At 40.0% G+C, this 22,073-nt stretch overlaps 2 protein-coding genes across 2 annotated transcripts; one reads left to right on the top strand and one right to left on the bottom strand.

The window, feature by feature from the left end:
* The first annotated feature begins 14,696 nt into the window (after positions 1–14,696).
* LOC147856072 (metalloendoproteinase 5-MMP-like) lies at positions 14,697–15,860 on the top strand. Its single transcript, XM_087329094.1, has one exon. The coding sequence runs from the start codon at positions 14,697–14,699 to the stop codon at positions 15,858–15,860; it is 1,164 nt and encodes a 387-aa protein (XP_087185220.1).
* A 765-nt stretch (positions 15,861–16,625) lies between these two features.
* Positions 16,626–19,777, bottom strand: LOC147856071 (CBS domain-containing protein CBSX2, chloroplastic-like). The gene is made up of 8 exons (XM_087329755.1): positions 19,387–19,777; positions 18,956–19,043; positions 18,759–18,823; positions 18,187–18,235; positions 17,756–17,808; positions 17,545–17,660; positions 17,376–17,433; positions 16,626–16,919 (listed from the first exon to the last, which is right to left on the bottom strand). Exons 1-8 carry the CDS (start codon positions 19,657–19,659, stop codon positions 16,848–16,850), a joined length of 774 nt encoding a protein of 257 aa, XP_087185881.1. The 5' UTR covers positions 19,660–19,777; the 3' UTR covers positions 16,626–16,847.
* Between the last annotated feature and the right edge of the window lie 2,296 nt (positions 19,778–22,073).

The raw sequence follows: 22,073 nt of genomic DNA, 5'->3' as shown, positions 1-22,073 counted from the left end.
TTGTCAATGCGGGTTTCGCCAATGAAACAATTGTAAGATTTTCTCTCTAAGTTGCGGGAAGGTTTGGAACTCATCCAGGGCATGCGGTGAATACCAATTCGCCGCTTGCCCTTCCAGCGATAAGCTGAACTCAACGATCTTTGACGCATTCGTGTTGGTTGCGGCCAGACGTTGTGATACGTGGTTGGCTTGCGACATAGTCAGAAAAGCGCGCACATGCACTTCAGCATCGGCCTCGTTGTTGTAAGGGTATGACATCATGTCTTCCTCTCCTCTCCTCTTGGATCATTGTTAACTCTCCTCTTGGTGAGGGCTGTTGTCTCGATCTCTTGAGTGTTGTGGAGGATTTTCGGACTAGTCAAACTCGGCACTACTGCAGCTCATAGTTTCCAAGCCGGCCAACACCACTGAATCAGTCTCTAGGCCTTGAGGCGGTTGTTTCGGAAGCACCGATTCCGTCACAAGCTCTTCTTCTACACGTCAAGATCCTGACCAAGTGCGGGGTCCGTTGCGTCTCGTTGTTCCTTCATTGCCACTTCAGCTAGATGGATGTGTCGTTGTTTCTTCATTCCCACTTCAGCTAGATGACATCCATCCCGCTTCTTGCTTCTGGTCATTGTGTCTTCATAGATCGAACCGGGTGTGCCAAACTGTGTGATACCCTCCCGATATAACACGGGTTAGATGCTTACTCCCTAAGTATCCGGATCAAATGTCTTGTGGTAGGAGGGTGGACAGTACTAGCCGGTCGCACGTCGATGAGTGCAACTATACATAGAACACATAAAGCTATGCTCAGGCTGTTAGAACATTATTAATGTAAGCAATATATATTAGGATCATAGAATGAACCATACGTATCATACGTGCATTCGCATTCGAGAATGATTCAATCATACGCGTGTGGTAAATTATCTCAAAGTTGGATTGGGTTGACAAGTTTGATTGGATTGACCAAGGTCTATATTATATATTGATTCACTCTCAATTCCAATAAGTGGACTCTAATCCATTGTGAACCACCAACATAAGTATGGTTGCAATATTTGCATTGTATCACATGCATACCTTTGGGATGTCTTGTCTTGATCCTCACTTTAGAACTTTACAAAAAAAGGAGTATGAACTAAAGAGATTGAATCAAATATGACATTATAAATTATAATCAAACATTCAAAAACTCATAAAACGTACATTCAAGAATATGAAGCAAACATGACATAGGCAATAGTAGCATAACAACTTACTACGAGGGTGAGTTAATTTCTAATAACAAAGAAAGATCGAAAAAGAAGAAAAAAAGAAACGATAAAAAACTCATAAAATGTATATTCGAGAATATGAAGAAAACATGACATAGGCAATAGTAGCATAAGAACTTGCCATTAAGATGAGCTAATTTCTAATAACAAAAAATGAAAGTAAAAGAAAAAAAAGGAACATGACACTAACATAAAATTTTGCCATGACACTAACAAGAGGATATGAGAAAGTTGGGAATTGAACCCAAAAAACAAACATTAGTAGCATGGCAACTTACCACTTGCAACAACAAAATTAGTAAACAAAAAGAAAAATCTAAAATAACACTAACATAAAATTTTGATATGACATGGTACTAACTAAAAGGAAGATGTGGAAATCGAAAATTGAACCCAACACATGAACAATAGCAACACGTCTTGTTACCACTAAGGTGAGATGAATTTGTAATATATATACAAAAAAATGAAAATAAGAAAAGGAGTACGTATTTTTCCCTTTTCAAACGTGTTCGTTTTCAAACGTTTGAATGCTTGCACGAACATGAATATTACGTTCTATGATTAGGATATTAGAAAATACTTTAGCATGAATAAAGAACCGTGAAGGTTCACATGTAACTCTTTTACTTCAAGAACCGTGAAGGTTCATATGTAACTAATTTCCAAGATTGTACCTATATATTTACCATCAATAAGAATCATTATGTTACTCTTTTACTTCAAGAACCGTGAAGGTTCATATGTAACTGATTTCCAAGATTGTACCTATATATTTGCCATCAATAAGAATCATTATGTTACTCTTTTACTTCAAGAACCGTGAAGGTTCATATGCAACTGATTTCCAAGATTGTACCTATATATTTACCATCAATAAGAATCATTATGTTACCACAACAGCCTCAACAACAACATCAACAACACCTACCACAAGAAAGTATTTAATCAAAAAATTAAATGAAAATAACTACAGGATGTGGAAATTAAAGATGGAACTCATCCTACAACAAACGGACCTACTTATAATAATCAAAGGTGAGATCGAACAACCAACCACAGAACCTGAAACAACAGAATGGAACATGAAAGATCTGAAATCATCATGCATCTAATAGATAGACAAGTCGATCTTGTCAAACACCTTGAGTCATCTAAAGAAATGTGGGATCTTCTTAAAGAACATCACGAATCATCAGATCGAACCACCAAAGTCCTTTCATTTCATTACCTTGTCACTTTGGAAATGCAAGTGGATGACTCACTTGACACCTTCATCAACAAATATTAATCTGCATATGATACAACATATTCAACGAGCAACAAGATTGATGAAGAAATGAAGATAGATATCATGTTTGGAGCCTTATCAACTTCATGGGGCCCATTTATAGTGATCCATGGGGCTGATCCAACACTTTCTCTACAAAATCTCATCTCCAAGATGAAGCAGGAAGATCTTCGAAGGAGAAAGCCTCAAAATGTCTCAGACAATCCACACATGGCAATGATTGTTGCGACGAAGTATCAAAGAGGTCATTTTAATAGAAACAAATTCCAAAACAATAACAAGTACACAAAGAACATACCAATTATACATGATGGAAACAAGGTCCAGAATAAAAAATCATTCCAGACTAAAAAATCAGGTGCCCTTAGTATTTCCTCTCAAATCATTTGTCGATATTGTGGTAAGGTGGGTCACATGGAAAGAGACTATAGAAAGAAGCAATATGATTACAGGAATAAGAGTAAAAGAAACTCAGCACATGTTCACACAACCTGAGTACAAAACCAACAAGAAGATATTGACCCTTTTATCCAAGCATTTGTGGCAACCAATCAAAACTTCAATGTGGAAAATTTATGGTTGTTTGATATAGGTGCAACCCATAATCTTGCCCATAGTAGAAACCTTCTTCATGATTACATCCAACTTCCTACACCTTTGGAAGTTCGCTTTGGTGATAATGCAATCAAGTTGGCTTTACGAAAGGGAACAATTCATCTGTCAATAGACAATGATCAAACGATTAGTATATCCAATGTATACTATGTTCCTGGCTGGGCAAAGAACTTGTTGTCTGTAAGTGAAGCCATGACAAATGGTGCAATAATTGAATTTCATTACAACCGTGCAATTATCAAATATACCTTACCATCAGGACAAGTTGTAAAGATAGTGTCTCCCAAACATGGAAGACTTTACCCCCTTCAAGCTATGGACAAAACACCAATTGAAGCACACATTGCCTCAAGAAACCCTCAAGTTGATCATACTTTATTATGGCATTATCAGCTCGGACATCTACATCCAAGAGTCATGAAGACATGTCAAATTCATAAGCTTGGAGAGGGTATGCCAACACAACCATTTACATACCTTGCACTTTGTGAAGGATGTATTTATGGGAAACAAATGAGACAGAAATTTCCCCTCAGCAAACGCAGATTTGAAAGAAAGTTGCAATTAGTACATTTAGACTTGTGTGGTCCATTCCAAAAGAAATCTATTTCCGGTAATCACTATTTCATTTCATTCATTGATGACTTTAGTAGATTTACCATGCTTTATTTTTTAAAGAAAAATTCTGAAGCTTTCCAAGCCTTTACCTATTATAAATCCATCGTTGAAAACCAATGTCAAAGTAAAATCAACAGCGTTAGGTCAGATAATGGTGGGGAATATGTCTCAAATGAATGGCAGAATTTCTGCAATGTACATGGCATCAGACATGAGTTCAATGTACCACACAACCCACAATAGAACGGAGTGGCAAAACAAAAGAATAGAACACTACTACATGCAAGTAGAAGCATGTTGCAAGTGGCAGGACTTGAACATTGGTTTTGGCAAGAGGCAGTAGCTACATCATGCTATTTACAAAACAAATCACCACACAAAGTGCTAGGTCTCCACACGCCATACATGGTTTGGTTTGGACATAAACCAAAATTTTCAAACTTATGAGTGTTTGGTTCGATTGCATATAGTCACATACCACAAGAGAAAAGGAAGAAGTTGGATCCACATGCAAAGAAATGTATCATGGTAGTATATGGTGAGGCTGCAGGTGTGAAAGGATACAAACTATTTGATCCTAGCAATCAAATGTTTATATTCAGTAGGTTTGTGACATTTGATGAAGATGCTCTATTCTACAACAGTGAATTGTCACATGGAAAAATGGAAATGCAAGACATGCAAAATCAATTGCATGTGAACAATGGAAATGACTTGAGAAAAGAAAGAAGACATATTGAAGAACCTCTGAGAATGAAGGAGAACACAAACCTTGAAATGACATTAGTAGAGTGGCAACAACCAGCAGTTTCAACAACGACAACGACAATTCCGATGGCAACAACAAAGGTTCCTACTGTTACCATACGAGATGTACGGGTGATTGATAACTCTGATAAGTGAGGGTGAAAGATGTAATGTGTGGATATGTATGTGTAATGTTATACGATTATGAGTGTGAATGTAAGTGTGAGTGTGGTGGATACAAAGAGGTGTGAGTGAGTGGTTAGGTGTGAATGCCCAAGGGGCTTGCACCCTTGTGTATCTAACCCTTTGTACCTATTTAACCCCTCATGGGGAATGAATGAAGAGAAGAACCATTTCTCTCTCAATCTCTCTCTTTTCTCTCTCTCTCTCTCTCTCATCATATCTCTCTCTTCCCTCCCCTTAACGTTGAACCCCCTTGGGAGGATGGTGGAGCCATTCTAGGCACCACCCCCCACCCCGCAATGCTTCTCAATGCTTGTCAACATCTTCATGATCTCTCTCACCATCATACTCTCCATTATCTTCATTATTATACCATGTCTATCTTCGTCATCTCCATCACCAATCACCATTACCATTAACCCTAACCCTAAAACATACAACACCTTTTGGCGATCACCACACTCACACTTACATTCACACTCATAATCGTATAACATTACACATACATATCCACACATTACATCTTTCACCCTCACTTATCACAGTTATCAATCACCCGTACATCTCGTACTGTAACACCTACGATAACATCAACAGTTCCAAAGGTGCTTTCGATAGGACAAACAACAACAATAGGTCCCGTATTTTCCACTACAATTCCAGCGATGGATCATGCATCTGCATCGACACCCTTCTCAGTTGTAAACAATAAGGACACAACAATCAGAAATGATGGTGAACCAATATCCCATTACTCAACTTATGAAGCAATTGATTCTACAACAAATCTTGAAAACTCAGGAAAATATTGGCATTCTCCCTCTGATTCAAAATTAGGGTTCCATTTTAATACATATTTTACATCTCCTAAAAATGTTTCCTCCGTTTCCTCCCATTTCGAGCCAAATCTTGATCTTGAATCACTTGATGATGAAGATGCTTACCCTCGTCTTCCCACAAGGAGATCTAAGTTCAGAAGCTTGAAAGAAATTATGGAGATCACTGAACCATTACAAGCACTAATGGCTGATCTTTCTCCCGAAGTGGATTTTGCACAAGATGATTTAGAAATTCTTGATGACGATGATTTTTCTCTTAGTGTTGAAGAAGCCATTCATGGACTGGATAGTGTCAAGTGGAAAGAAGCAATGCAACTTGAGATTGATACTTTGCTAAAGAATGACACTTGGGAACTTGTTAAACCTCCAGAAAACTGAAATGTCATCTCAAACAAGTGGGTTTTGACCAAGAAATTTGATTCACAAGGAGCCCTACTTCGACACAAGGCACGACTTGTTGCTTGAGGGTTTTCACAAGTTCCAGGCCTTGACTTCACATCCACTTTTGCCCCAACTCTTAAAGCAGTTCCGCTCAGGTTTATGTTTGCTATAAGGGCTGGCTTAAACCTAGAATTACACCATCTTGATGTAGAAACGGCTTTCCTTCATGGCGACTTGGATAAGGAAATTTATATGGAGCAACCTCCTTTCTTTGTAGATCCAAAGAATCCTCATCATGTGTGCAAACTCAAGAAATCCTTATACGGTCTCAAACAATCACCTAGAATGTGGCATTTGAAGCTACATACTTACCTTGAATCTATTGGATTCAAACGTCTTCAGGCATAACCAAATTTATACATCCGAAAGGAATGTAAAATTTTTATACTTCTTGGTGTATATGTTGATGACCTTCCTATTGCTTCAAATTCAATTAATGCTATGAGGAAGACCATCTCCCAACTAAAAATGAAGTTTCTAGTTAAAGACTTAGGACCAATGGAGTTTTGCCTTGGTATCAAAGTGACTCGAAATAGAATGGAAGGTACTCTCACTCTTTCACAAAAGAAGTTGGTGGAAGATATATTAAAGAAATTTGACATGGCAGATTGCAAACCTATTCAAACACCAATGACAGTACCATGAAAACTATCTTCTAATGATAGTCCACAAACTATAATGGACGAGAAAATCATGGCATCACTTCCATATCGCCAAATTTTAGGAAGTGTCAGGTATTTGGTAAGTTGTACACGACCAGATTTATCTTTTTGTGTTGGTTTTCTATCTAGGTTTATGAAAAATCCTAGAATAGCACATTGGCAAACCCTAAAGCGGGTTCTCTACTACCTACAACATACTAAAGACATGGTGCTTACCTACTGCAGCTTCCAATTCCAAAATTCGTCCTAGCTCAACGGATGGCTTCATGCTCCCCTACAAGGTTGGACGGATTCTGATTGAGGATGGGATATCGATACCTCTCAATCAACCTCTGGTATGCTCCTCACATTTGCTGGAGGTGCTATAGCATGGTGAAGTAAAAGACAAACTTCGGTGGCATTGTCAAGTACTGAAGCAGAGTATGTAGCAGCAGCTCTCACAACCAAAGAAGGAATTTGGATTAAGACAATTATTGAAGAGCTTGACATTTTCAAACTCTCGGAAATGAAGATCTATTGTGACAATCAATCGTGTATAAAGTTAGCTGAAAACCCAAAGATCACAGATCAAAACAAACAAATTAGAGCTCGACATCACTTTATAACAGAATTGGTAGCAACTAAAGAGATGATTTTACAATACACTTCAACAACCACCATGTGGGCTGATTTCTTAACGAAACCTGTCTCAAGCCAAAAGCATTGGTTGTGTTGTTCTAAAATTGGCCTTAGTTTACTAAACCCTAAGAAGAAATAAATTGCTTACCTTAACGGGGGGTGTTAGAACATTATTAATGTAAGCAATATATATTAGGATATTAGAAAATACTTTAGCATGAATAAAGAACCATGAAGGTTCACATGTAACTCTTTTACTTCAAGAACCGTGAAGGTTCATATGTAACTGATTTCCAAGATTGTACCTATATATTTACCATCAATAAGAATCATTATGTTAGGGCGTTTTTATACATAGAAGCTTTATTATCTGGAATACTTACATGGTATCAAAGCCAAAACAATCCTAGATATCCATTTTCTCTCTAAGCATTCTCTATAGGTCGATCCGGAAGGTCTGCAGAAATGGCTTCGAGTGAAGAAACATCAATGGCCTCAACAGCAACATCAACAACACCTACCACAAGAAAGTATTTAATCAAAAAATTAAATGAAAATAACTAATAAGATATATTTACCATCAATAAGAATCATTATGTTAGGGCGTTTTTATACATAGAAGCTTTATTATCTGGAATACTGACATCCATCCTGCTTCTTGCTTCTGGTCGTTGTGTCTTCATAGATCAAACCGGGCGTGCCAAACTGTGTTATACCCTCCCGATATAACACGGGTCAGATGCTTACTCCCTAAGTATCTGAATCAAATGTCTTGTGGTCTGAGGGTGGATAGTACTAGCCGGTTGCACGTCGATGACTGCAACTGTACATAGAACACATAAAGTTATGCTCAAACAAAACGATACCTGGTCGGGTGATCCAATACACATATACACTTTGAACTAGACTTGAGTCGGCTTCAACCGCTCAACTTACACAATACACAATGCACAGTACAAGTAGGGAAACGAATGCAAAAGTATAGATGTAGCGTTTATACAAAACAGAGAAATCTACTATCTGGACTGACTCCATACAACTGATCCCCTGTTTATAAGATTGCATGCCTCAAGTGCATGAACCATTACCTCTCTCTCTCTCTAGTTATTTACATACATTATGTTACATTCTAAACTTTTGTCCAGTTCTTGGCCAGCTCCACCCTACTGGATCCACCACATTGGTTGCTCGTCTGGCCCCACTTGGTTGGGTTATGACTTGTGCTTGTCCCTACGATCCTTTCACACTTTGGCCATCTTTCGGCCCTTTCATACTTTGGTCGTCCTGCCCGGCCAACAATTTTTAGTTTTTTGGGTAATTGTTATATGATAGCCCCGCCCCATCCACCATATCTCACAAAGTTGGTCGACGCTTGTTCATCACAAAGGAGGTACATATCCCTCCCCATTAAGAAGTTACACTAATATCCTTTTGTGGGCCTAGATATATACACGTGGACTACATGGAATCAATTAGTCCAATTTAGTAGAAGCCTAAAAAGATATGGTGTTTATGCAAATGTTGCATCACTAATAGAAAGTGAAATGGAATGCCAATATGATCTACAATTGTATATAGATAAGATACCATACCCTCAAGGAAATATAGATATCCTTATCATTAGTAGCAATGGAGACATAATACAACTAATTGCACATTTGTAGCACATATAATGACAATATACCTAAGAATATGACTCAAGATGTAAGTGTCTATCTTACAATGCTAGCCATTAGATCATTACGTTGGTGTGATTTTGATTAATTATATTTGGAGAAGACAAACTTTTGACATCATTTGGGCGTGTCCTCTTTCTTTTAATGTCTTCAAATGTGTTCTTAAACAGTTTAACAAAATTGTCTTGTATATTCCTAAAGGCATCAACTTAGGCTAATTTTTTAACACACTTGAGACTAGCATACAACCTAACCCCACTATCCAAAGATTACATGTAGGTACTTCATGACAATTATCGAAAGAGTTACAAAAGATTAAGGAAATAACATACAAGAAATGTCAATCCACCTACTCAACATAATGATGCGGGGGGCTATGATGATGGCATGGTTGAGTTTCTTGATGATTGGTTTATAAATATTGAGCAGATATATTCTTATGGTCAAATTCTCCATAAGGAAGAAAACAAGAAACTATACCCTTGATGTGCACTAACATGATTGAGTTTAAGTCTTCTAATCTTGGACTTACAATATCAGTCTTGATGGAACAATGTCTTAGTTATGGCATCGCTATTGTGTGTAGAACTATAGGACTTCACATGATGATATAAACTTGCTCACCTTTTGATGTATGTAAAAGATTAGCATATGCAGAAGCTTGTTCACAAAGAATACAACCGGTTAAGCCGGACACCTGTAAACGGTTCGGTATACACAAAGAGGGAGAGAGGGAGAGGGAGAGACAAATATGAGCAGACACAAAAACTATATTCAAAATAATAACACTTTGTACATACAATTGTGCTCAATGAGCACTTTTATACAAGCCTCTTACATAGGCTGACTCAAGCACTAACAAGTACTTTAATGCTCACATAAGGGCATATGACACTGACTGTACTTAATATTCCTATTACTAAGAATAGGAATAAAGGCCTCCAACGGCCTGCTAGCTTCTTCAGCCGGTCTGGCTCCATGTTGAGTTTGTCTCTCAACACTCCCCCTCAAGCTCAACTTGAGGTCTCCGTTTGTCAAGTCCAACTGGTCCTCCACTCTGGCTTCTCCTAGCTTCACGCCCCCTTGCTTGCGCTCCACGACCCGTCCGGTCCCGCGCTCCTTTACCCACCCAGTCGGTCGTTTGCTTCTAAGGCCCTTGACGGCCTTCTCCTTGCCTTTGCGGATTTGGTGCCCTTCGACCCATTGGCTCCTCCGTATCGGTGTCGGCTTCGGCTACCACCTCACCTTCATATGATTTGGCTCGTCCGAATCATTCCTCTCATCCGAATCGATTGTCTCCGATTCGTCTTCAACCCAATCTTTGGCTATCTTAGTTTAAGCACTTCCTGGCTTTCTTCTCCTTTCCAGCTCTGCCCCTATGTTTAGCTGGCTCTAGCTCACTCATTCAGACGCTCCCCCCGAAGTTGGGTTGTCTTCCCTTAGTTGGTCTTCTTCCAGTCATTCTCTTGTCCAATTTGGCTACCTCAGCCGATTTGGCTAAGCCTAAGGAGGATGACCAGAACAACGACGAAGACGAGGATGTCACCGGTGCCTAAATTTGGGGTTCGACCATGCAAGGCATTGTCCCACGAGCATGCCATGTGTGAGCCGATCGGCTAGCCAAAGCATAACTCGATGAGCTACTCGAAAGTATAGCCATAGTCTAAGTATAGTCTTAGTAATAGTCGTAGTTGAAATGAAAGGTATTTGAAACATACAAGTGTGTAGTCAGACGAATGTAAAAGGATAGTAAAAAAATATAATTAAGCTGGCAAGTAAAAAATATTAGGACAGTTAGTTGAGTATAACTGTAGGATTCTTGCCAAACATGCAATTGCACAATTCTTAAAAAGACTCTCATGCCACCTATAAGAAGGGTTGAGGGCATTGTAATTTATGATCGATCTATATTGCTATAAGTTTACTATAATTTTGAGTTAGAGCATATTCTATGTGAAGTTGTTAAACTGTATTCATGACTGTTATTCAGTATTCTATGTTAATTGCAAATCTGAATTTCCTCTTACTCGTGATCTATACAGTCAACCATAGAGAGTATTGGTAATCAGAGCGAGATAATTAAGTAATTTAGTATCTATATATGTTTTAGTGTTGAAGTAAGTGGCAATCAGAGTCGACCGACTCTAGTCTCTGACAACAGTCTTATTGATAAGATGACTCTGAGTAAGTCATTCGACCTGTGTGTGTAAATCGACCTTAGTGATTAGTCGGTAGGGAACAACAAAAGATAACACGGTATTCACCAAATTGGCTTCATCATGTCTAAATCCGACAACTCCTTATTCATCAGGAGCAACATAAGTGACCAAATATTCATTGTCATATATGTCGATGATTTGGTAATTGGGGGAGAACATATATCTGAAATCAATAGGATTAAGATGGTTCTCTCTAACAAGTTCGAGATGAAAGATATGAACAAGCTTCATTACTTCCTGGGAATTGAGGTTATCCAAACCACCACTGGTATCCTACTCTCACAATGCCACTATATCTTGACCCTACTATTCAAACTTGGCACGAAGAACCTAAAGTCCATCTCAAGTCTCCTCAATCGGACCTTAAAGTTGCACGCAACTTCCAACACCGTGTGTGAGCCAACTTAGTATTGGCAAATAATTGGGAGTCTCATCTACTTAACAATCACTTAGCCCAAATTCAGCTACCCGGTCGGCCTCCTTAGTCAATTTATGCGAACACCGTGTGATACACATTTGAATTGTGCTAAGCGAGTTTTTCGATAAGTTAGTGGAACCATGGATAGGGGTATTTTCTACAAGAAAAGATTGTCGGCTCAGCTAGAAGGATACAAAGATGTTGATTGGGCCGACTATGTATCGGATTGACGCTCAACATCCGACTTTTTCTTCTCACTCGAAAGTGGAGCAATTTCTTGGAGCAGCAAAAAGCGACCGACAGTTGCACTGTCGAGCACCGAAGTTGAGTATACGGGGATTGCCATAGCCATCTGTGAAGCAATTTGCCTAAAATGATTATTAAAAGACTTCAATGAGTCGACAAACGGACCGATACACATCTACTGTGACAATCAAAGCAATATCCAGCTAGCCCGAAATTTGGTTTTTCATGCCTAAACCAAACATATTGAGGCACATTATCACAATGTTTAGGAGCACATAATTTATGGTGACATCGATCTCCAACATGCAGGCACTACAAGACATACGACTGATATCCTCACCGAGGCCTTGGGGGCAGACAAGCTTCAACAATTTTCACTAGCACTCGTCCTTCAACCACTTGATACTCCAAGCCTTCTTCACCAACTTGAGGGGGAGGAACCGAAATTGTTGATTGGAAAGGCCGACACAAAAAAGGCACAACCGAAAGGTCCTTGAAAGGCCAAAACGGCTCGAAGATCGGACAAGCCGAACAAACAAGCATAATAGTTGACCGACTGTTGTCGACCACTGAACCTCACACTTGAGCTTGAGGGGGCGTGTTGAGATAGTCAAGCTCAACTAGTTTTAAGCATTTAGGTTGTCATGTAACTTAGTAGTTACAAACTTACATGAATAGAATCTAGTTTAGAGTGAAGTCTTAAATAGGAGTTACTCTAGATACCCCCACTACTTATAAGTTATCACACCCTTAAATAGGATTTTGTACTTACATTCCCTTTGACTATGTGTGCACTCTTGCACACAAGATGTATATATACCCATTGTGGGCCCTTTTGTAACTAATGCTAATTAATACAAAGTGTTGTTGCTCAAGATTTTTTTTAAGTCATCCCCCATAAGTGTTCATTAAGTCCAAACCTAAAACCTCTCCTACATATACATACACATTAGCTTCTGCTCCTTAATCACGCATGTGGTTAACTAATTACAGAATTAGATATTAACTAACCCACAATTGTTTATCTACTTCTTTACAATCATGAATCTTCGATTGTCACAATGTGGAACACTCACAAACACGTTCTTGTCTTTTTTTGTGTTTGTTCCACGCTAAAAGATCATGGGTTGACAACTTGTTGCCCAAAGTGAGTGATGTCCAAAGAAACCCCCCTCTATCAAAGGGTGCACCAACTCATGCATGAATTATAGAATCTTCCTTCAATGTTATGTGTGAGGAGATAAGGAAGGAATACACAAACAAACCTGGGGTTTTGCAATATATAGAATCTGGATAGTGTGGACAAACTTGTGTTTGGAGGAATCTATGGCCCAAGTTTGGTAGACTAAACTATGGACATGTTGACACTACCAATCTTGTGGAGAGACATTAGCAATTTCTCAAGTACACTACATTGAGAGGGAGAATAAATTTGTTTATTACCAAACTTGCACATGTCTTAATCGGGGATAGTGTCTCTTGCACTTGCATCGGCGGGAGCGTGATAGAATGGTACATACAACGACACGAGATATGTGAGAGTGGTAGATTCCAGAATCATGCAAATTGTAAGGATCAAAGGTCAAGACTTAAAGAGCTTGAGAGGATACTAGAAAGATATGTGACTGATAACAACATAACGTATATTATGAATGAGGCCCGATATTGGTTTTGAATATTGAGCATGACCACTCCCACTCTATGGTAGAATGTCCTGCTCCAATGTTCATATTGTGATTACCAGGGCCTTGCAAGTAAATCATGGTAGATCGGGGAAAGAGTTGCTCTCATCTATGGGTGCACCGGCAACAACCAATATGGCATCCAGAGGTTCAATCGGTCAAAAGCAACAAATTGGTGCGAAAAGAGGAGCCACTCCCAACATTTCACAAGAACTTATTGTTAGCTCCCCAAACACAACCAAAACACACACCGGAAGACTACAAAGAGGTGCTCGGAAGACAACAAAGAGGTGCTAAGAGGCGGTTGTCAATATGTAAGACTAAGAAGGTTCCGTGTTTGCATTGTGATAGATTTACATTGATTTCAAGAGACTCTAATGCAAATAGCTGCAAAAATTACGAGTTTATCTTGCCATCCTCTGAACAAGAGCCATGATCTCTGAGTTTTTGCACATTACATCTTGCGATTTTTTAGGTTTGTAGTGTGCGGAGTTTGTATATGTACAACTCCGAGATTTTGGTCTCTGAACATGTATAGCCCAATTGGTAGATAAAATTGTTGACATTTTGTGAGCATGTGTATGTGTATTGTACGTATACGTGTATATATCGCTATCTTTTTTTACCCGAATCCACACTGGGATCAACATATACAAACTCAGAGAAACAACTCCAAAACTATCAAACAAAAACAGCAAAAACTCACCCAGCCCTTAATTCCAACGAAAACTGAAATAAACCCGATTTTACCCCGACTTGTAGCTCATATTAATGGTCCCTTTCGTGTATCTATCACTATGTATCTATCTATGAATCATTTTCTGCGTTTTGCATTTGCATTTGCGTTTGCGTTTGCGTTTTCGTCACGCGCAAATCAACACTTGCGTTTGCGTTTCTTAGGTTGTTGCGTATGGAAATATAACCAGAGAGAGAGAGAGAGAGAAGAGAGAAGAGAACAGTTCGGAAACGCCATCCGATAGACAGACAGACAGAGAGCAGAGCAGAGCAGATGTGATGATGAAGATTCATCGCCTGCAGCAGCCCTTGCTCTGTTCCTCCTCAATTCCTCCTCTTCTTCCAGCTCTGCTTCATCATCATCATCATCATCATCATCATCCTCATCATCATCCTCATCTTCCGCTTCTGCTTCTGCTTCTCATATCGCTTCATACACTCGTAATGGTTAGTGCTCGACCCATAGACTGGGGGCCCGTACTGCCAGGTAGACCCTCCACGCAGGCTCATGGTCCATGGACCCACTTCCGGAGCTTGCATGGTGTGGGCCTGGGGGACTCCAAGCCTGGGATCTCCTCCCTCAAGCAATACCTGGCCCACTTCGGCTACTTTCCGGGCTGGACCTGGACCCAACTGCCGCCTCCACCATCACCATCACAGCACCAGCTGATGACCGATGACTTCGACTCCGACACCTTGGCGGCCCTCCAACTATACCAGAAAAGCTTCGGCCTCCGTGTGTCGGGCACCTTGGACAACCCCACTCTCCTCAATCTCATGACTCCCCGCTGCGGCCGCCACGATGTCGTCAATGGAACCTCCCTCATGTTAATGCACCACCGTGTCCGGCCACGGCCATATCGCCGGCCCACATTCTCTCCGCTCCACCATTTCGCGCTCAGCACCTCCGCCATCGGCACATGGCCGCCCTCCCACCGCAATGCCATTACTTATGCATTCCATCCTGTCAACGAGACCTCCCAGGTATCGGCACACGAACGGAGAGAGGTGTTCGCCAATGCCTTCAAGGAATGGGCGGCCGTCGTCCCCCTCAGTTTCACGGAGATCGACGACTATTCGAAAGCAGACATCAAGATCGCGTTCTATCAGAACGTGCATGGGGATGGCAGCCCTTTCGACGGGAGGTTCGGCGAGCTCGCACATGCCCTCGTGTGGCCACCCGACCCTGACACCAATCAAAATCCTCCTTCGGAACTTCATTTCGACGATGCGGAGTCATGGAGTGTCATGGATTCTCCTCCTCGAGAAGCAAGAAGCAGTAGCACTGACCAAATCGATTTGCAGTCCGTGGCATTGCATGAGATCGGCCATGTCATCGGCCTCGAACACTCGGCCGTAGTCAAGGCTGTCATGTATCCCAGCCTCAATACCTGGGAAGTGAAGGCCGAGCTGACTCCAGATGACATAGACGGGGCACAGGCAATCTATGGTGTGAACCCTTCCTACGACCCCAATAAGCCTCTCCCAGGAGTCCCTCAGGGCTTCATTAATAATGGAGCTAATGTTCAAACGTCATGCTTAATCTTAACCCTACTCATATTGTTATCTTCAATCCTCACTTCTCCCACTCATGTTCTAGTTATATAACTATATTGTATGACTATATAACTATAGAAGAGTCAATATCATCAGATTATGTTGCTTTATACCGACTTTTCAGACCTTAATCATGAATTCTTATTAGTATTACAAAGTGTTTTGGCACTTGGCTAGGAAAATCATGGGCATGTGTATTACTGATGATCAAAGCCAAAGTACCCAATAGTGTATGCAATGGTGCCTTTCTTCCACATTAAAGTCTCCCTTGAACGCATAGCATATTAATTAAACCAATGACAAAGGGTTATTGGCAGAATTATTTTGCATCAACATTTTGGTCTTAAGTGAGTAATTATGACATGGTTGTCTATACAAATTAATACCGCTCACAACTTCACAATGAAGATTGAGTATGCTTTACACTGCAATAGCGCTGTTAACTACCTTTTTAACAACAAAAAATGTTCTCAAGTGGTGGGAATTTTCAAAGCTAGACTGACCCAAAGAATATTTACTTGACATTGACCAAGTGTACAAGCACCAAAACCAGTTGATATATGTGTTTACCAGAAAACAAAGGGATATACTGGTTGAAGGGTTGATAGCTCAACAATGTATTCTAAAATGATACATGAATATTGAGAGAGAATGAGAATGGAGATGAGCATTCACAAAAAATTACTCGCGCTCCGTTTGTTTATTATATAGATGGTAAATGTATGGAGTCTGTCTCAATGATTTTATTATCCATAATTATGTTATTTTAAACACACTAATTATCGCCCCAAATCTCTTACTGTTTCAACACATCTTAAGTCAATTCCAATTAATTTAAACACATCTTTTAAAAGTGTACGTAAATTATGCCATTACAGAGCATTTGTTTGAAATGTATGGATACTGATTCAGGCTTGAACTCTATATGAATGTATTTTGGCCTTTTGAAGCCACTCCACACAGAGACAGCCTCTCTGCTGGGGAATGCCTTTCCATAACATGTGTATATACACCAGAAGAACACTCTTTCGACTTTATTCATTTCCCCTCTGTTTCCCGCTTTATCTTCAGTGCAGCTCTAATCACATTTCCCCGAGTCAGAAGCCCAAGCTGCAAAGTCAGAAGCCAGCAGTCACAATGAAGACTAGAAAAGCTCCGAAGTGCCCACTACTGTAAAAATACTTACACAATATATGATTGTTTTGTCAAACACATCTATACATCGGAATGAGGACTCTTCATCTAAAGATTAATTGACCATTGGTAAACTACTAGAATTCTAAACAATATTCATGCAGGACAACCCTTATTGAAGGTTAATAAAGAAAACTAGAAATCCCAGGCTTTCGTTATTTCTCCAAATGCAACCATGTTTTCATTATTTTCACAAATGCCCTTCATCACACACATAGAGATGAGTGTACAAAACTACACTGCAGTTGAAAACAATCCAACTCTAGATTGTAGTATGTTGTGACACCATATACAAAAAGCTCAGATTGCTAGAATTCAATTGCTAAACTAAAAAATCACAAAGACTGGGGGCACTGAATTCAAGAATCATACCAATTTTCCATTATCATTAACCACTGGCAATCGCCGATACTTAGTCTCTAAAAGCAACCTGGAACAAAACAACATGGGGTTATACAAGTGGGTTATTGTGAGAAAAGGTCAAGGCTACAGACGAGCGAATAAATAAGCTAGTGTTTTGAGTCTTAAGGAGAAGACGAACCTGGCCGCATCTTCAAGGTTCGTCATTTCTCTCACAACCAGGGGTGAGGGAGTCATCACTTCCCCCACAGTTCTTCCATGTGTTTTACTAATAAGTTTTTGAAGTTCCCGAAAGGCCTACTGACAAAAAACACTTCATGATCAGTCAATCCTTATGAAGCAAAAACAAATTTAAACCTTGTGTTTCCCATTTACACTGTCGACAAACATACCTTCCATGTGCTACCTGCTTCTGGGAAAAGCGATGAATCTGATGTCCTTTTACCTGCCAAAATTTGTCTGTTCTTTTTCTGTACATGTACCACATTATATTTTATGGAGAAAAAACAATGATTTATGCCTTGGTTTTTCTTTATTTCCTGAATGCCCTAGGTCAAACCCCACTTGAGCAATTATATATGCTATTTGAGTAATATATAGTCAATGCAACCCCTTATTGTTGTGCAATTTGAGCAATTTTATGGACAATTCATCTCTTCTTTTGTATCTTCCAGTGTTGACCAGTGGCATTTGGGGAATTACTAAAAATCTAGCGGCATTAAGAAGGATGTATTTTACCAGCACCACCTCACTGATCTAAACACGAGGTAATAAACACAAATAGCACATCAAACAAACTGAATTCAAACAAACTTATTGATACCTGAAATAGAATCAAGGGCAAGTAGGTCAAAGTCTGAGACTAAGCCAACCTGAAAGGGTTTAAAATATATAAAATGTCATTTTTTTATTGAGTTAAAGAAAATAGAAAAGTAATCTTCTTATTGAGAGAAATGTTGTACCATTGGTAACCCTAAAACACACAACATTTTCTCCTCAATTTTCAAATTACTTTGCAATTGATTTACTATTCGGATGCTATTATAAAGCCCCTCCATTCATTTTGATCAGTATATGTATGCCTAAAGAACAGCACTAGTGCAATGATGCATCGGTTTCTTGACGCTACTGTATCACTTTGCAGCATGATGTGGTGATGGTTACATTGCAGAGTCAAGTAAATTTTCAGCATCACATTTGATACCAAGTTGGATTCCTATTAAGTTTAATAATTCAAGCATCTATGCAATAATAAGTCAGAGTACCCTATCTTACTGGATTTTCATGCCCTTAAATACGTTGAAATAATTAGTCAGCTTATGGCCCCGGCACTATATACTACATTTATCCCTTACATTTTAACAGAAAGAAAATTAGAAAATCTCATCACCTCACCAGTTTTCCAGCATCATCAACAACAGGCAATCCTGTTACTCGATTATGAACCAGCAATTCGAGAGCTGTTTTGACGACAATATCATAAAAATGATAAGATTAAATCTTTCCAGAACAACGAACTTGTAGAAGAACACCATTCAAATATTTGACCTCTTTGCTATAAACAATGGCGATGGCAAGAACAAAAGTCTCACCTTCATCTACTGTCGAAGATGGTTTCACTAACAAAAGATCATCCACCTTTGTCATAAATTCTCCTACAGTGTAAACTTCGTGTTTCTCCTACAAACAAAACGACTTGTTATTCCTCCTTGAGTCCTCTGTATCCAAAAATGATGCTAACATAATCATTTCTATAGGTGACCCATGATTTCTAATACCATCATCTACTAACAGCTAAGATCTAGGTCAAATGAATCCGTACCATCCAACCAGGATGCTTATATTTTCAGGCACAACATCATACAGATAAAGAGTCACATATATTGCAAAAACAAGAGCTTCAGATATCTTCAGGCCGATGCCATGAGACCACTGATTGAAGTCAACAAATCAAAACATACTTCTTTCTAGGTATTTAATGTTGAGAAATAAAAAAAGATACGACATTTTACGCTGTACTTACTGGAACAGGATTTTCCATAAGAGCAGAAAAAGAGAGGCATCTGTTGGGTTTCCATGGCCCAGAAACGTTCGGAATCTGACATCTATCAGATAAGGTGGTCGTAGTATTATGGGAAGCCGTAGATACAGAGGCAGAGGAATTGACGAATGAAGAAGCGGAAGAATGAGGAAAAGGAGAGTAGTAGTTAGTACAGGGATGATATACGGCAGATGAAGAGAAGATTAAAGAAGAGGGCGATGAAGAAGAGAGGCATGAGAAGAGTGAACGACCCATGATGATCGCTCGCTCGCTCGCTCGCTCGCTCTGCAGAGGAAGAAAAGGAACAACTGATGGGGCGACTAGCAGTGGTGACAGAGACTACCTAAGTCTCTCTCTCTCTCTCTCTCTCTCTCTCTCTCTCTCTCTCCTCGTCACAACACGACACCCATAAATATCTTTTTTCTTCTTCTTCTTCTTCTTCTGCTATGGGTGAATAGATGGATCGAGTACATACATACATACATACATACACACATACAAACGCTCGTGTCTATTTGGACCTAACTCATAAATAGGTTTCGGAAGGAGTCACGGCTATGGACTCTCCAAGTTGCTCAACGGAGGCCGCGTGCAATCTGCACCATCCAATTTGGATAAAAAAACACGTGAATAAAAAGTTGTTAGTAATCGCCCAACCCTGACACCTTTAGTCACTCGACTACTTGTAAGTCGCCCAATTATCATTGGTCAGTCACCGAACTATCACCAGCTCGATCGCCCAACCAAATATGGTCGCCCAACTATCACCAGCTCGGTCGTCCAATCAAATATGGTCACCCAACCAAGCGTGGTCACCCAACAAAGTCGTATAAAATCTTGAAACCTCTCATTTTGGGTTTTGTGGAGGGAAAACAAAATCAGCCAACCAACCATCAACGTGCATTTGGAACACCATCTTCATCACCACTTGCTTGCTTCACAAGTTGGTATTTTATTTGTTTCCACCTTTTCTGCAAATTTTTCATATTGGAAATCATATATTTGTTACCCCTTTTTCTAGAAAAACACACTCTTGGTTGCTACTCCCATGTAATCGGATCAAGGTAATTGTCGTAGGAAGGAGGAAGGGGCTTCGGGTCATCCCGTCGACTGGGTACTTTACGAGAGTTATGGAGGTAACTAAACTCCAAGGGTTCCTAGGTAACTCTCTGTGGATACCCGAGCTCGTCTTATCCGCACGACACTCGGGGATGCAGACAACTCTTAGAACCTCATAAGGGACACAATAACAAGTATCTCGTCGAATTAGCTACACCCGATCACAAGCTCACGACTACGCACAAACAATACACTTTAGAGCATACGTTAGATACACAGGGTTTCCCCATAAAAAAGAATAATCGATTACGAATACATATCGTTACAAGTATCAATCAACTGTCGATATAACACTCATTCTCTCTAAAGTCCTCCCCTCTTTGTAAACTTCATGCCTAAATATAATAATCTTGTCGGCCCCCACTCTCTCGATAACTCGGTATTTATATAGGCCTCCATGCTTCCTATTTCTAGAAGCATGGTGCGTTACAATCGTTTCTATTAGGTAGTTTCGTGCCTTATTCGTCTTTTGGCTAGTTGCCCTTTCACACATTCGATCGTCCTGCCCAGTCAACACCTAGCACGCCTATGTGACAGTGCTTTGCAAGTCGAACCCACAAAAATAGAAAAAATAATGTGAATTGAAAAAACAAAGAAATCCTCGCCAAAAGCTTGCGAATTACTCCTCGTAAAAAATGTGCAAGATGCTCGGCGACTGTCGCGAGTCATCTGCTTTGATGTTGAACTTGGCTGCTTGTTCAAGATGTGTTTGTTGTTCCTCGGCTAATTGGTTGTCTATCATCGCCGTTAGGATATTCCGCAGTCGGCTGCTCTGGTCTTTAGCTCCCCCGGCTATTCGTTATCTGCGTTTGTTAGGTCGACGTCAGGTTGGGGCCTTTGCTCCCCCTATGGTGTCGTTGTCATCTTGGTTGTCGACTTGCTTCTCCGTCATTTAGATGGGTACCTCCTCGCCACCTCTGACTTTTGTTCTTCCTTCGCGGCTCCGGTTTCATTTTCTGCTCTGCTTCGGTCATTGCGTTCTGCCTTGGCCTGGATTCTTTCTCGTTCATATTTCTCCAATTTTATGGCCGAGTTGTTAGCTGCTCGTCCTCAAATTCCTCGATCAATTTTATCACCTCCGCATTGTGCATTTGGGCGAGGGAGTAGAATTAATCGCCAAGTCCTCTCAGAGCAGTTTAATGCTATCCTCATCCATTTTGTAGAATCCTCGGCCCTCTTTTTGGCAGTTTTCATGATCTACCCGGAATATTTGTTATTCAGCCACTTGTGTCGACCATTCTTGCCATCCTTGAGTCAGAGCTTTTTCTACTTTCTAGTCTAACAACCACTTCCGATGCCTTTCCAACATAAGCTTGATCCGAACTTTGCTCATCTCGTATGCATTGTGGATTTGGGCGAGGTAGTAGACTTCATCAGTCAGGTTCTCTTAGAGCAATTTAATGCTATCATCGTCCACTTTGTAGAATCCTTGGCCCTCTTTTTGGTAGTTTTCGTGATCTGCCCGGAATATTTGTAATTCGGCCACTTGTGTCGACCATTCTTGCCATCCCTAAGTTAGAGCTTCTTCTACTTTCTAGTCTAACAACCAC

This window comes from Azolla caroliniana, unplaced genomic scaffold (assembly GCF_043228905.1).
Source record: "Azolla caroliniana isolate FFs.n. ecotype wild unplaced genomic scaffold, voAzoCaro1.0.p SCAF_13, whole genome shotgun sequence".
Classification (NCBI taxonomy): domain Eukaryota; kingdom Viridiplantae; phylum Streptophyta; class Polypodiopsida; order Salviniales; family Salviniaceae; genus Azolla; species Azolla caroliniana.
This window is presented reverse-complemented; position numbering and strand designations above follow the sequence as displayed.